The following is a 16291-nucleotide window of genomic DNA, read 5'->3' as shown; positions in this document are numbered from 1 at the left end:
GTTTAATGAAAATGGTTTATTATTGCTGTGCATTTCATGCCAGTGTAAATGTTGCTTAACGCTCAATGCATTTTTTAACATGACATCAAAGTTCCTGCTAAAAGAAAGGAACGTACAAGAGAAAAAGAGAGAGACAGACCAAAAGAGAGAGAAAGGATGCTGACTTTAATACAGAGACAGAGAGTCAGATTGAAACATAAATGGAAACACTTTCAGTCTATGCCGTAAATAGGTTTGCGCAGCGCTTCTTACAGCAAACTCGGGAAATTAGACTCATTTCACTCCCTGCTCCGAATGCTTCACTCTGACAGCTCAGCATTTGTGTGGGGAACAAAACAACACACAGCACGTGAGGACACGGATGACTGACCTTACGGACAATGCAGTCGTCTCGCCTTCCGTCTCCAACTGGCTTTTACTCAAAGGACGTCGGAAAGTCTCAAGTGGGGCCACAAAGATGTGGGAGAAAGTGTAAGAACACAGGATTGATGGAAGAGGTAGTTGCTGAACCTCTGATGTCCCTTTTCCTCTGAATTGATGTGTGAAGGAACAGTCTTCAGGTCTGGCCCTTGGAGATAAAGACAATGGCAATTAGCAAGCGGGACAAACAACACACACAGATGATAGCCTTCTGTCTCAGAGAAATATAGATTACATGTGTGTCTCGCAGTTCACCGCCCAACCGCGGCAAGAATGCACTCTTTGCATGTCACATGAATCAACCAGCAAAGCCATTGTGCCGAGACGGAAGTGTGAAGTGGGTGGCAGTACAAGATTATTCTGACGAGCCATTCGGTGGAAGAGAGGAGGAGAGGAAAACAATAAGCGGAACGGAGAGAGATACAGAGGAGACGGTGAAGGCTTATGGGGTAACTACACCCTGAAGCTGCTCTTTAATCAGTTGTTTTCAGTCCCCGGTTATTAGCCGGTTTGCGAGGCAAGTGGAAGCCGGCGTTTGCAGGTCTGAGAATAGTATGGAGAAAAAGAGGGAGAGATGCTAGCTAATTACTTGCCACTCACAAGTGTTTTAGCATGCTGTAAAGCCAGTGTGAACACATTCCAATAAACTTTGTGGTGAAGTAAAAAAAAAAAAAAAAAAAAAAAACAACAAAAACAAAACAGGCCCTAAACTTCTGTTGTTTTTCCTGCTTTAACTGTTGTTTGTTTTTTTTATTTTATCTGAACAAAGATAGTGTGATTGTGCCAGGCATCCTGGAGAGGAATGCTGGGTGCACTGAGCAGCTTTCCTGTTCCTGTGGCCGTGAAATTGGACTCTTTGCCCCCCCTCCTTCCCATTCCTTGTTCCCTCCTGATTTTCACCCTCTATCTCACAAACAGTGTTTTCTTGTTTAATTTAACAAGAAATGAGTAATAAATGGAAGCCATTGCCCCAAATCCCGCTGTGCTTATGTTTTTGCACTCAGCTCCCCAGTGAAAGGGCAATTTGCAAAATTATGTGATAGAGTAATTAGATGAAAGCCAGGCTTCAGATTGTTGCTATGCAGCCGCAGTGAGGGCCGATCCTGGAACAGCCGAATATTAGGCTGGCACGCCAGGCTCTGGGCTTCGTTCTGTTTGTACACAGAACCAGAGAACGGGAGGGAGCCTCCATCACAGCTCGTAAAAAGCAAACCACAGCACAATATGCAATCGCCCGTTTCCCCCTCACCCCCCATTTTACGTGCTGCTCGTGTTCAAAATGAAACTGGAAGGCATAATCGCTTTTAATGCAATTAGGCTCCAATTTAGCACCCTCTTCACACACATGTAACAATTCTGGTGGAGGCAACATTCTTGTTTTTCTCTTACTCGCTGGGAGCACATTTTGCCAAACCTCAACTGTGCTGCATCTTGAGCAGAACCAGGTGTGAAAAATGCTATAACTCATTTCTGCACTCGATGGACTGAATCGTGCAGAGGGCCCTGAGCTGGAGGGGGAACGGGCTGTGTCCTCTTCGGGGAGTTGGGCTGAATTTGTTGCCCCATAGTTGGAGGCTGAAGTCGGGGGGGGGGGAGAGCCGGGTTTGAGTTGGCCTGCTGATGATTTCCTGGGCAAAATTACAGATGTTCAGCATATGACCTCCTCAAAAAATAGTGCTTGGAAAGCACAGAGGGGTTTTCAAGAGGCTGGACTTCTCGGTTTTACTTTAAAACAACACTGGCGGGGAGTCATACATTTGGCACAAAGCAGTGGATTTTCCTACATGTCCATTTTAATTCACTTTTTAAGTCAAGTTAATTCACTCTCACTTATCTCCCACATTAATCAAAAATGTAAGAACTTGTGCAAGGAGAAGAATATATGTGGTGTAAGTGTAGTGCATATTAAAATATGAGCGTTTGTAATTATGTTATGACCAAAAGACGGATTTGCATTGTTTTTAAGCCAAATAAAACTCCAGTCTTATTTATAGTGCTTAGCATTACATACCATCCTAAAAGTTGCCTGTGAAATGGAGTGCTGCTGTGTGTTGACACTGTTCAAACAGTAAGACCCTGACACTCATATTGCCATAGCAACCGGGTGCCCTGACCGAGCTTATCACAAGGGTTTGGGCCAGGCGATATGCTGCCCTGACCACCTTTGGTTGTCATGCTAGCTTGTTATCATGTTATCACCTCTCCAAAAAAAAACAAAAAAACAGTTATGTTATGTAGGCTTTATTATTTACGCATCACCCAATGAATACCATGTAATTGCCATCACTGTAGTTTTCAAAAACTAAATACAGCAGAAGATAGGTAACAAGCATTTGTACAGTCTTCCCAAAAAACACTTTTCAGAATTGCTTTCAACATAACATCACAGCATCCATTTTGTAACACAGATGCCATTTTTGCAGGTGAGGTTTCTTTGTCGAGAAGAGTGACGTCCTTGTAAACAAACTTTAGGCATGGTAACAGTTAGCCAAGAACTGACTCTGAATGGCCTTGTCAAAAAAGCCACCCCAGCCATTAGAGGTCAGAGGTCAGCCAGACCTCAGATGCCATTAGTCCATGGTTGTTTATTGCCGAAGCCCTTGGATGTCGGCGCACTGGACACCCATAGCAACAGCAGTGTGGCACTTCGACCTGTTAGAGAGTCTACTCAAAAGTTTTCTCTCACCTTTACTACACAGGCCAAAACCTCAACACAAATCAAATGACTGCAGCCATTCACTCCTAATAAATTGGAGCTCTGCGTGTATATTGTTTTTACATTCATTCATTCATTCATTCATTCATTCATTTTTTTCAACAAGAGCAGAAAGTCCATACAGATAAAAATTTGCAAATTGAATTTAGCAGCCTAAGGTCGCTGGTTATTTTTTAATTTCATCTAAGTAGCAGTGAGTACTCGAGACGCCACAAAATTTAAATAGCTTTAAGGAATTCTTAAGACAGTGTGGATCAAGCCTTGTGAAAGTTTGAGGGAAAAAAAATTGCCTCCTTCTGTACTTTGTTCTTCTGAACTGTCTTTGCCATTTTACTATGATTCCTGCAGCCAACTGGGACTCTACATCAGCTGTTGTAGCTGTTTTGGTGTCCTGTGGTGTTTTTGTTTGAGAGAGAGGATACATGTTTATTTATGTGTGTGAGACATTTGGAAGCAATGACTTGATGCTTTTTATAAAAGTTGGTGTCAAAGAAGAGGCAGCTGAGTCAATCTTAGGGCTGTGGCTGCCCATTGAGGCAGGATGCGCCCCCCTGCTCCCACATCTTGTAATGAAAACATCATCAATTACCCCACTGACAGGCCCCTGGGATGTGGGGCAGGCAACTCTTTGGGGCTGGTCTTTGTGGATAGACAACCCCTGCACCCCCACCCCTCACCTCCAGAGAGGGAAAGAGAGAGAGGGTGGAAAAGGACTGTATATCCATCATTGGCAAGGCTTCCAGGGTGACAGCGTAAAAGGCATTGGTGTGTCATGGACAGAATGGATCGAATTGGTAAACTCCACATGGTGCAAGGAGAGGTGGATGGACGCTGCTCTGTCACTGCTGACATGGCCTTTCACAAGCCATCTGTGCCATGATTGATGAGCACCACATCAGTAGACCTCTTTCTACCCAAGCCCACCATGGCGTCCCCAACATCAGCTGCACTTTTGAACAAAGAAAGAGCCATGTTTAATTGACACCATTCGCTCTTTCTGCGTCCCCACGCGGTGAGTTGGTTCCCTTCCTCTGTAACGTCCCTGAAAGGCAGTTAAGTTTTACTTCATGTAACCTCTGAACTGTTTGAGCATAACTGGTCCAGATGAGAGCTGTCCCTCAGTCATACTCTCCCATCAGTCTTCCTCATTGCTCTCAAGAACCTGACAATTTTATAATGCCCAAAGGGCCAGCCACTGTTGCAGCCACGTCACCGGAGAAGATAGTGTTCATGTACTCCATTTTCCACAAGCACACAGGTGGGCCTCACTGAATTCCATCCGTGCAGCACTCTTGGGCAGTTTCATTACGTTGTCAGTTACAGAAAGTTATACGCCAGCCTGCAATATTATAACAGTATTGTATTTCATTATCAGCTACTTGTGAAGAGTTAGCAGCTAGCGTCTGTTTAGTGTGAGATTATGCTAGGCCTGCATGGTCTGCTGTCTGCATACCAGCCATTGCCTTAACACGAGAAAGTGTGCTCTCAGTTTTAGTTTCTGTGTAATTCCCAGAAAAAAAACGTGCTGTCAGCAAACTCCTTAGCCGTTATACAGGAAGCTTGAAGCTCAGGTGTGGTGCCAGGTTCTCTCATATTCACCACCTCCTGAGCAGTCTGTCTGTCAAAGAAATCCATAATCCAACTGAGGAAATAAAAGTATAAATATCCTGAAGTCTAGTACATTCCATTTAGTTATCCTCAGTAGTGTTAGTTCAGTTGTCATTGGGATGGACTTATGAGGCATTCAGGGAGGAAGTTAATCAGGGATTATGGTAGGTGCTTGTTCCACTACTATCAAAGCTGGGAAGGGCAGAGGGTACATCCAGAGGTGACGTAAGGACAGTGGAGACAACAATGTTCGGATGTCTGTTCAAGTCTATATTCTACAACATTGCCAGTTTAACACTTTGGGTGTCAGTCCAGCATGCTCTTTTCTATAATCCATCTTAATCAGAGGTGTCCAGTTGTCTAGGATTCTGCTAAAAGTCCATTGGTGTTTTTAGATGCTGCTACGTGTGTTGTTTTAGACCAGGCTTTGCTGAATTACCCTAGCTATGCTGTAATCGTCAGTGCTCAGGGATCTTTCCGCCTGCAGTCAGCAGCTCAATACCTTTTACTTACAGCCACTGCAGAGCATTCCCCCACAGAGCAGAGCTCCAGCAGTCTGTCCCAGATACTCTTGGCTCACTCTGTTTGTGTGCATGTGCTCGCCAGTGTATGCCTGATGGATTATATGGCAGCAAAGACGCGGTAATCAGTTTGCACGTTTGCTGAACTAATTTATCAATTCGGTTCCTCCTACTTGTAATCTCAGCCATGCGTGCCGCTCTGAGCTCATTGTGCTTTTCATCTGGGGACAAACAGTTCTTCAGGAGGAAAATGCTCTACCCTCAGGCCTCTTGATGGGTCTTTTTTTCCTATCGTGAAGTAGTCATGGGGCATCAGCAAAATAACTGTCTGGCAATGCGTCTGGAAAAAAGTACATATGCATAAAAACACACAGTCATTTTTGCATCAGCATCACGCACACCTAAACTGATAACTGCTTTATTTTGCATTTACCTATTGCATTTTTTTCCAAGCATAGTGGTCAGAAATTGAAAAAAAAAAAGATGGCAAGCATTTTATAGTCTATAGTGTATCATTAAATGTGCAGGCTTGGAGAAGAGATAAATTCAGTTATTTTATACCATCATGCGTAAGTGCATAAATTGTTTAATGGAGCTAGCATGTCCTGTGCACTGAATCCAAGACCCTTTAAAGTGCCGTTGTCTTTGTTGTCATTGATTTCCCAAGGCGATGCACAAAGGGGAAATGGTCTCAGACACTTAAAACCTCTTAGATTTGTCTTATTTGCCTTAACTTTATCCAGGACCTGGCATATATTCAACTATTGAATAGGATTCTCTCCATTTAGCTCCGATAGTGGATCTTGACCTTTTCCTGCCGTGCTGAGTGCATGGTGTTTCCTGTCGCAATAAGGGATGCATGGCTGCATGGGAGTTGCATTGAGAGCACCTGCTGATCCATGTCGTCCCCATGGAGATTGCTGCGTGCAGCCAGGGGATCACTCCCTTCTGTGTGAAGAATCTGCAATGAACGTCTTGAACCACATTTCATCAGATTAGATTCACACGTTAATAGAAAGTGAGGTCACTAAAAGAGAGAGGATGAGAGTGTTGGTCCATGGGCCTTTTTCTTCTTTTTGTTATCAACAGGGTGTTTTAGCTGTAGTGGAAAAGGAAGCAGTCAGAAGCAAGGCGCTGCTCACTTGTTTGTTACGACAGATTAAGTCATTGATTTGTATAAGCTGTGCACCGATGGAGAAAGATCTGTCTTCCGCTCAGTGAGATAGAGAGAGAGAGAGAATGGAAGAAAGAAGAGTTAGGAGAAGGAGATAAAAAAAGATGGCAAAAGAAGAGGAGAGGAGAAAAATTTCTCTGTGTTCTTCCTTCCTTCACTCTGCCTTTCTTTTATCGAGACAGTGACATAAGGGAGCAATTGTAAAATGCCTTTACCTTCTTTTAACTCTTTTCCAACCGTGACCAGGTTTCTCCTCCCCCTCAGGCCCTCCATTGAACATTAATTAAAATGGCCAGGGCAAAAGGGTAATTATGATAATAACATAATAATATCGCACAGGTTATTAGAATTTTTTTGTGGTTCCGAAATTGCTTCCTTTGAGTATCGCATTTCAGTCGAATTAGCTAAAGGATAATTTCCTTGAGAGTAAAGGCATTGGAAAGGATTCTTTGGTCAAGGTGCAATATGGTAACTTGATTCTCTTAACATTTAATGCACCATGAGTTCCTGCTCCTGCCATTCGGCCCCCACCTTCAACAAACCCGGTTTTGGCTACTGGGAGGCAAGAGGGTGGAGTAGCTTGTGTACCGAAGCATGCATTAATAGCACTGCTTTGCATTTCACTCGCAGGCCTCTTGACAATAGCTAAAACAATCATTTGGGTTTTTATCAGCTTTAAACGATCACAAGCCGCTCTGATTTTGTGTGTCAAGCAAAGCCGCTGGCAGGCGCTCTCTGGAAAAGGGCTGGGTGGCATGTACTTTGCGCCCTTGTCCATGATGCTACCTGACTGACTCTGCTAAAACCCCATCCCAGCAGATATTAGACTCCCCCACCAAATGCCGGCAGCCCACCTCCAGCTGCGGTTGGCGTGGCACGGCACGGCGCAGCTGAATTGCTTTTGAATGTTCCCCCCTCAAATAGGCTGTAATTACAAGCTTAAAGAGGTTTAGTGGTCCAGTAAACTACATAATCACCCCTGAATTAGCCTGGGCTCATCAGCCGCAGTCCACCAAGCTCCAGTCAGTGTTTGCAGGCTGGCCCCCTTATTACCGTGTGACTGTGAACAGCAGGTGTGGAACAACACGCATCCCCCTTAAACACAGACTCCCCACCCTTCCACTGGGATCTGTAATGAGACAGAATAAGAGGCTGCTTACCCTACTGCGACTGACTTTAGATCAGTGCCTGAACCTGGCTTACCTCTTTGCAGTGTCTATTGGCGCTTGAAGCTATAGGCCACCCCATGAAAAATATAGCTCTGCTCTACTCTATGTAAAGCTATTCAAATATCAGCCACTGTCTTCAAATGAAGTGGCTTACAAATTCGAGTGTCCAGATATGTGTTATTTTGTCTTTTGCCTGTTGCACTTTGCATTTTTGAATGCAAAGCCCTTAGCTCAAATTTGATAATGTTGATTTAGCACATTGTGGGCTTGGAAGTTTACACAGATATGGATAGATCTGATTTGTATTCCAGCCCACACCCATCCTTTAATTTTAGACTTACATTCTGTCCTCAGCTGCCTCCAAACCGAGAGTCCTATTCCCTACCCAAAAGCACTTGTGTTACACCCTCTTCTCTAAACCAACAACAAAAAAAATGTTTTTTAACAGGATGACTAATTAAAATGCTGGAAACCAAATTAAACATATCCTCTTTTATCAAAAGTAGAGATTAAATGGTAAAAAAAAATTGCTTCCAAGGGTGAAATTTCCTCAGCTTTAGATTGTTGTAGTACAAGGATTTCTAAAAACGCTGCCTGTGAATAATTCATGTGCCGGCTTTGTGTTGACTTAGCTTGCTACAAACTTAGTGGCGCTCCCAATGAAGCACTCCCACTTTCTATGAGCCAGCCAGTCACCAACTCCGCCAGGGCATCTTAAGCCCTGGCCTCCAGTTGTTTTCCAAATCTAAGATCTTTCTCCCTCTTTTGTTGTTGTCTCATTGGTGAATCAGTCTTAGGAAGAAATTGGGTTACAGAAGCTTTGCTGTTTTGTCTTTTTGCTCTCTCTCTCTCTCTCTCTCTCTCTCTCCCTCTCTTCAGTTTTCCATATGAAGCATGTTTTGTTTTTTTCTTAATGAAGGACAACTTTATGTTTATGCCACGTACACAAAAAGGAATGTGAAATGTCTCAACTCTTCCTCAGCCAAGAAATATCTCTGAAATCAAGACTCACTATGCTTTCTGGAGAAATAACACCTTTCTCTGATAATAAATAACTTTCCAACAAAGCAATGATTGTTTCTCTCGTGCATGTCTTACTGATTAAGACAACGAGTGCATAATTTTCTGGTAAGACGATAATGCTCTTTGCCAAATATCAAGGGTAATCCTTCCTCCCCCACCCTGAGGTTTGGGCTGAATGTTGTAGGTGGCCCTATCTGCAGAAGGCCTGAAGCTGTGGCTCTGGTGCAGTTAATGCTAGCAGAGCTGGAGTAGGTGGAGCACTAAACTTCAGACCTAATCCTGCTTTCTCAAGGGCCAAGCCACAGAAGAGTGGTGGACGCAACCCACGTGTACAGTGCCTTGTTCTTAGATGGGATGTTGAAATGATACTCAGAAGACACCTTGGCCAAAATGGCCCCTGGATCAAGCCTCGGGCATTCCTCAGGGGCAGCTTGGCTTCCATGGGGATTAGCCACAAGGAATATGGAAGTGAGGCGGCAGTAGGAAACCTAGCTAAAATGAACCCATACATAGTCACCTTGAAAGGACCTGTTGACCTAAGTCACCCATGTAAAGTATTTACTATTTAGACAGCACATTGTTTAGCGAAATTGTCAGATGGAGCAACTAGGATTAATTCCTGTGTCCTGCGACTCAAGGGGCACGCCTCATTTTTGTGTCATGCCTTCCCACTCTTTTTCTGTGTGAAGAATAAGCACCATGTTTAGCGCACACTTATTTTATTAAGTTAATCTTGTGTGGAAAGCTTCTTTAATCCAAATCACACAGGATAGAGAGAAATGTTCCCTTAAATAGAACATAACGATAATAACAGTAATGTGGGTAATGAAGACAGCGGAGTGGGGGAAAGGGGGTTGTGGCTGATTGTAATTAACTGGTTAAATGGAACACAAAAAGACGTGTCCACAGCGATCGGGGGGAGGATGTGTTCAGTATGTGGCCCTAGCCAACCTGGGAGTTGATGGGTAAAGAAATACTGCTGGGATTCTGGTTTTTTTTGTGGGGGAAGCAAAATGATGAAGAAAACACAGAGATGAAAGGAACTTCCAAAATAGTTCTCCCCTCACAGTGAACCAGAGGATCCTGTCTAAGGACCTGATAAGGAGCGCAGCTGGAGCTCATCCAGACCTCCTCCTCCCTGTTCTACATAGACACAACTCTCCCGACAAAGACATAAAGACCAAGAGTACACACCTCTCATGTTTCTGCTCTCATAGTCTGGGTTGTACCTCTCAGCTTTCAGGGTACAGTGCAGTAAATACTGGAATTCTACCCTCTCCCACGGAAAGGTCTCCTGACACAACTTGACTCCTCATATCTTGGCTGTATTCAAAACAGCATTCTCGGCCATCGCTCTGAATTGTGGGTAAGGAGAGCAGAGTCAACCAAGGGTTAGGGGGGAATGTCTGAGTTTGATTTCGAGCACCAATCTTGGGCTCAGCGAGAGCACAAGAGAATGGGAGAGACCTGTTCACCTCTCTTATCTCACCGATAGTACACGGACTCTTCTCCACCATTCCCTGTCTGAGGGGGCCAAGAAGAAGACCGGGAGGGACTATTGTTGATGCACTGCTAGACACAGACACACACACACACACAGATAAGATACATGATGGAGAACTGAGCATGGGGAGGACATTGTTGGCTTGGTATTCACCAGTGCAGAAGAGGCTGGAAATTCTGATGAAAGGAGTAGTATATTTGGACAAGACGTATCATTAAGATAGGCGAAAGGAAACAGGGAGGATGCGTTGAGATTTTCCATCTGTTCTTTAGGCAGTATTATTGCTTTCTCACTAAAGCATCACGAGACCCTGAGAAAACAATTCTCACCCAGTACTGCTGCCAAGAGGATTAAAATACTCAGTCGCTCTCTGACTATTATAAAATCTGTTGGTTTCTCTCAGTTAAACCAGAATCTAAATCACACTGTTTTGACGCATAGGGATAATTTGGTGTTTGGAGAACCAGACAAAGAAAAAAAAAGGTTTCTGAACATATCCACTTCATGAGTTTATGAATGCTTTTACGAAATACGTCAGTATTACAAGGATGGAAAAGATGTGTGAGAACATTGCTCAAAGAGATGGAAGAACATTTTTAAAGAATGTGGAAATAAAAAGGGCAGACATGGCTACAAATATATGCATTTAGCATACAGAAAGGTCCAAAACAACAACAAAATAAGCCAGTTATTTTAGACATTAAATGTAACTTTCACCTGCCATGATTTGCAAATAGATACTGGACAATTTACATATAAACCGAAAAAAGGCAGGGCTTTAAGTTAATAGAAGGGCTTTTGTTTGAGTAGTTATTAATTAAAAGTGAATAAATCATATCTGGATGTTTTCCGGAAATGACAAGTGATAAGTGTAAATGGGGCTTCAGTCACTGCTGCCCCATTCTGCTCAAATACAGGTGTGGCTACCTTGAGGTCGTTATGACAACAAAGGTGAGGCATGTACGATGCTGTGGGCGGAAGATCTTGACCCAGTTGGCGTATGTACAGGAATCCTGTTTGGGTACTGCTAAATGCTCACGGTCGGAGCCACCTGTCAATCACAGAACAGGTCTTTGTATGGGGTTTCTAGGATTTAATGAGAAGTTAGGATAGGATTAGGTTACATTTAAGTTGAGCTGAAACTTGACTGCTCGTTTTCTCCACCCCATTGTGCATTGTTGTAACATTTCATTTTGTAAAGTTGTCTAACAAGTTACCTTAGTTGAAAGTCCTCCTCCCACTTCTTTTCTTAAAAGCAAAGCCAGTACAATGCATTCCTCATTCTATATCTCACGGAGATATTTAAAATTAGAATTTTAGTGTGAATGACTCTCTTAGTTGCCCATACTTTTACAAGTCTTGACCATGTATTGATTGACAAAACATAGCTGTAGAAGAGACAGTTTCAAAATAGCGGATTGCAAAAGAATCTTGTATGCAAATGATCTGGCGAAAAGAGAATTTCTTGTTCCCAAGTCATGTTGTCTGAATAGAACCAAGCTGGAATTTAACCTGCTGTCATTAAAATCTGTTGCAAAAGAGTTGGTGAGCAGTACACAACAATGTGTAAATCTCATCCGGCCCCAGTTTTCTCATACCTGGAATTGCAGCGGCCCAGAGCTGGAGTCATTCTTTGTAAACCGGCAGCAGAACAGTCAGTGCTTGTGCGGTCACATAGCCTTTGGCACAGCTCTCCCCTTAAAAGTCATGAGGCCTCTGATACTTTTGTCCTGACATGTTCACTTCACTACAGGGCTGACTAGCCATCATGCCACACTCACTGCCATTTTTTACCTCCACAGTTCATTTGAGCATGACCACTGATTTGGAGATATACCGAACAGGGCAGGCATGACATCGATTTAATGTTGGAGCTATACGTCGATTTTATGATTATAGTTGCCATTACATTTTTGATGCTCAAAGGCCTACTATCAGCAATTATCACTGATCAGATGACAGAGAGAGAGACTGGAATGTTGTTTTCTCACATTTCCAGTCCTGGCCCTGGTTTCACACAAACCTCATCTTTGTGGTTTACAACGATGGACACTGGAAACATATGATAAGGCAAAAAATAAAAATCTTAAAATCTATTTAGAAATGGCTGGAGGCGACACTGCAATTATAACTTTCTGCATGAAATTATCCACAGTTTGTTCCAATTACCTACAATTGGATCACATGAAAATGACAGAGCGACAGGAAAACAGCTCGCTTTCTCTGGCAGTACCAGTAAATAAACATGCATTCAGCAACATGAAAGACATTCCAATTTATTATTGCTCGAAAAAAGAGCAGACAACCCGTGGCGCCAACCATTTTTACATTTCTGTTTGTTCATTTGGAAGCCTTGTTCTTATTATACCTCTCAAAGGGTGAATCACAATCACAGTTCCTGATGTCTTCCTTTGCAAAGCTATATGTTATATCACATTAGTAGAAGTAAATTATATTCATAAGTGCCCTTTCCCTGCGACATGCCTGGTTCCTACTTACTTTGTTGAAGTGTCAAGGATGTTGACTCATTATGGTTCGAGGACTAGTAGAAAACATACAGTTTGTTATAGTGATTTGCTAACTTCGATCTATTGTCACTTTGGTTGATTTGCATCCCAACGCCAAGTTTAAGCCTCTATCTTTGTTAATCCCTTGCAGGTTGTGCAAGGTTTGGTAATGGGCTTAGAAGGTCTGAATCTGTTAGCACAGTGAGCACACAGAGTCATCCACAAATAATGGTGTCTAGGTCCGCTTACTGTGTTAAAGCATTATATGAAAATATTGTACCACAAAAATGGTAGAGGGGTTTTTGCAGCGCTTTAAGACCAAAAAAAAGTTTTCCTTTTTTTTCTCTCAGGTATAAATGTGGTGTAAACATCTTTGTACAATGTACCTCCCATTTTACATGCTCAGCAGGGGCCTCAACGCAGGCTCTGTCTTGTCTTTTTCATGAACAGCACATTGTTTAGACTCAAAGCTAGCAAGCTCAATACTTCATACTAACGCTAGTATAAATCAAGCAAATCTAACCTCACCTTTATTTAAACAGCTGGATCAGCGCAAATCAACTGACTGTTTCACTGTACTTTAGCATCACTCATGTCGTTACCTTTTAGTAAACTGGCTAATCATCTAGAATGACTAATCTTACGACGATTAGAAAGGAAGTATATGTCAGATTTGTGGTCTGTATTCCACACAAGGCTTCAGATATCCATTCTCTATCATGCATTCATGGCAGCAAGATGACTAGAATAAATTTCAGTGGGGTTGCACGGCACAGCACTCTAATTACTGTTTCTGTTCCCACACTTCACTTAACTTTATAATTGGCTTGCCTTTTTCGCTGCCATTAATTACACGATTTCATATTCCATTAATGACTCTAAGAAAGAGACACACCTCACTTTTTCACACTAATTAACAGCTGCTTTGCCACTTTTCTGCACAAATGTGTGAGCAACGTCTCCCTTCTGTACCTCAGACCTTTCTCTCACTAACAAATGTGCTCATTAATTGATTTATTTACAATATTTCTCATGCCATTTCCTGTTGTTTTTTTCCCCTCTGTCTTTTATCAGCACCCCTACCCTTCAGAAGAACAGAAAAAGCAACTGGCACAAGACACCGGGCTCACTATACTACAAGTGAACAACTGGTAAGTCAATTGTACTTTTGTGTTTACATGCAATCAATAGCTTCGCCCCTGGCAAGCGGCTCTTAATGATTTGAATTAATACACTCCCCTCCCCCCCACTTTTGCTCGCCCCTCCCATCTGTCTCCCACTTATCGCCTCATCTCCCTTCAAATCAATTCACCCAAAGGGATATTGCCGCCAGGATTTTTCCGACTTTTTTATTTTTCGTTAGCTCATTCAAATATGAATCCCTGTGAGAGCAGCTACTCTCGGAATCCTTTCTCAAAACTTGTCTGTCCCATGCTCACTGTGACACGGGTCTCTTGATATTAGCTATAAACAGCTATTGATTATGTGGTTTCCACCATTAAAAGTTCTGTAAAGTTTGACTGAACCTTCACAGGGGTTAATTTTTTGTTTTTTTACTGAAGATAGCTATCAGCACATACTTACTGTTATTATCCATGTCTAATGAAGGGCCTGAGATAGAGTGGGGAGGTGAAAACTAACAAAGGACGGAGCGTTTGATGTAAGAAAACAAAGAACAACCTTCGCCACATATTTCTTCTTGCCAGGCCCTAACAAGAAATTCTGTTTGCAAACTCACTCCGCTCTCATTCTCTAAGTGTCAGAGATTGATATTGCCAAGGATCTGATTACATGCCCTAATCCATTTTGCTGAATAAACTGGCCTTGATGTAGGCGCTCCCAGCATGGGATGGGAGAGTTGCTTTAAAAACGCATTCCGATACAAATTAGAAATCACAAATTATTAATTACTTCACAAAGGCAATCAGTAGAATAACCATACAAATAGCCAAATATGAAACATTAAACTACTGTAAAGGAAAAGTTCACCCAAAAATAAAAATTTCCCCATATTTTACTCACTCTGAAGCCATCCTAGGTGTATGTGACTTTCTTCTTTCAGACAAACACAGTCAGAAGTTTTTTTTTTTAAATGTATCCTGGCTCTTCCGAGCTTGGTAATGCTGGTGGATAGTGGCCATTATTGTGAAGCTCCGTAAATCGGATATATCCGCAAGGGTTATCACATGTCCTCTGAAGCAGATTGATGGATTAAAATTATAGTTTTAAAATTATAATATGAATAACTGAGTTCTTGGCTGACTTCTGACTCGACGTACAGTGCCTGACGTAAATTGCGTCATAGGTCAGCCAAGAAGCCGGCATGCTCATGGAAAAATAACACAAGTCAGTTATTTCTGTTATAATTTTTAACTATAAACATCTGTGTTACAAAAACCCATCAATCTGCTTCAGAGGATCTGTGAACCCCCCCAAAAAAAATATATAGGCAAGTTTTATGTCACAGGAAAATTCAGATTTGCAAACTATTCCTTTATATTACAACAGAAAAGCCAAAGAAACTAGATCACACATATATACATATTACTGAACAAGCATGCACTGAAAGCATTTTTCCGGCTGTTGTCATTGCAAGTTGGCAACTGTAAAATATATTTTGTTTCACTTAAGCGTCATGTCATTTGTATGTGGTTGTTGCAATTACTGTAGAAACTGGTTGTTAGAATGGGTGCAGTCTAATGTAGCTGCTATGGAATGCCCATCTGAAAGTTGTTCGCACTGTAGTACTTCTTGGTAGTATTATACATTTTTAATATTTCTTAAAAATTCCACTGGCAATCCGTTTTTTTTCAGAATGCATTGCTAAACATATCACAATTAACTGTAATGCAATATACCTTTGTATCCTGATTACATAACATTGTTATTCCATCAGGCTTCTCAAGCTTATTAACAACCAATCCCTTGCTATGTACACCAGATGTTAGGAGAGTGAGAGAGATGGGAGAAGTATTAAAACCCATTACACAAAATGTAATTTCTGACAACATAATCCTTACCATTGTTCAGTTCGGTACCTTGGAGACAACCGGTGACTGAGAATGAGGATTAATTTACAAAAGTGGCCTATCAGTGGGACGCAGCCTGACGGACACAAGGGAATCTTGTTGGGGTTATCAATTTCTGTGACCTCACAACAACCCATGGGAGATCAATTCTTTCAGCCATATTAGTTAGCAGAGAACACACAGGCAATTACTTCACACACTGTCCTATCCCACCCTAGCATTCGACTACTGAGTCAAATCATTGTGTAACAGTTTTTGGAAGAATTGTCCGTTGCCTGTGTTTGTGTGGATGCGGGTGAAGAAGCGCTTGTCTGAGCAAGTGATGGTCAATTTTAACGGTATTAGCCGCTAAACCCTGCATGCTGGGATCTTGCAGCCTTCTCTCAGATTGCGTGCATCAGTGTGGATGTGTGTGTAAGGGCGCCAATGACAAGAAAAGTGTGTATGAAAACAGAGGGAGAGAGATGCTCAGCACATTAGGGGTTAGAGAGTAGGATCTGTCGTTTCATAGGCCCGTGGTTGTGCTTAGTAGGAAGCTCACCATTGGGTGTCTCCATGGCAACCCCTGGTGATGTTACCTCCTGACCTGCTGATTTTTAGAGGCAATTTCCCTAGCTGTG

General features: G+C 42.4%; 1 protein-coding gene across 2 annotated transcripts in view; it reads left to right on the top strand.

Annotated features, from left to right (window-relative positions):
- meis1b (Meis homeobox 1 b) overlaps nt 1–16291 on the top strand; it is a 60378-nt gene that overhangs the window by 29324 nt on the left and 14763 nt on the right. For both annotated transcript variants that reach the window (XM_043231871.1, XM_043231872.1), the window contains exon 9: nt 13717–13793. In XM_043231871.1, coding sequence (XP_043087806.1) covers nt 13717–13793 — 77 coding nt within the window. The remainder of the gene's footprint in view (nt 1–13716; nt 13794–16291) is intronic.

The sequence above is a fragment of the Puntigrus tetrazona genome, unplaced genomic scaffold (genome assembly GCF_018831695.1).
Source record: "Puntigrus tetrazona isolate hp1 unplaced genomic scaffold, ASM1883169v1 S000000469, whole genome shotgun sequence".
Taxonomy (NCBI): domain Eukaryota; kingdom Metazoa; phylum Chordata; class Actinopteri; order Cypriniformes; family Cyprinidae; genus Puntigrus; species Puntigrus tetrazona.
This window is presented reverse-complemented; position numbering and strand designations above follow the sequence as displayed.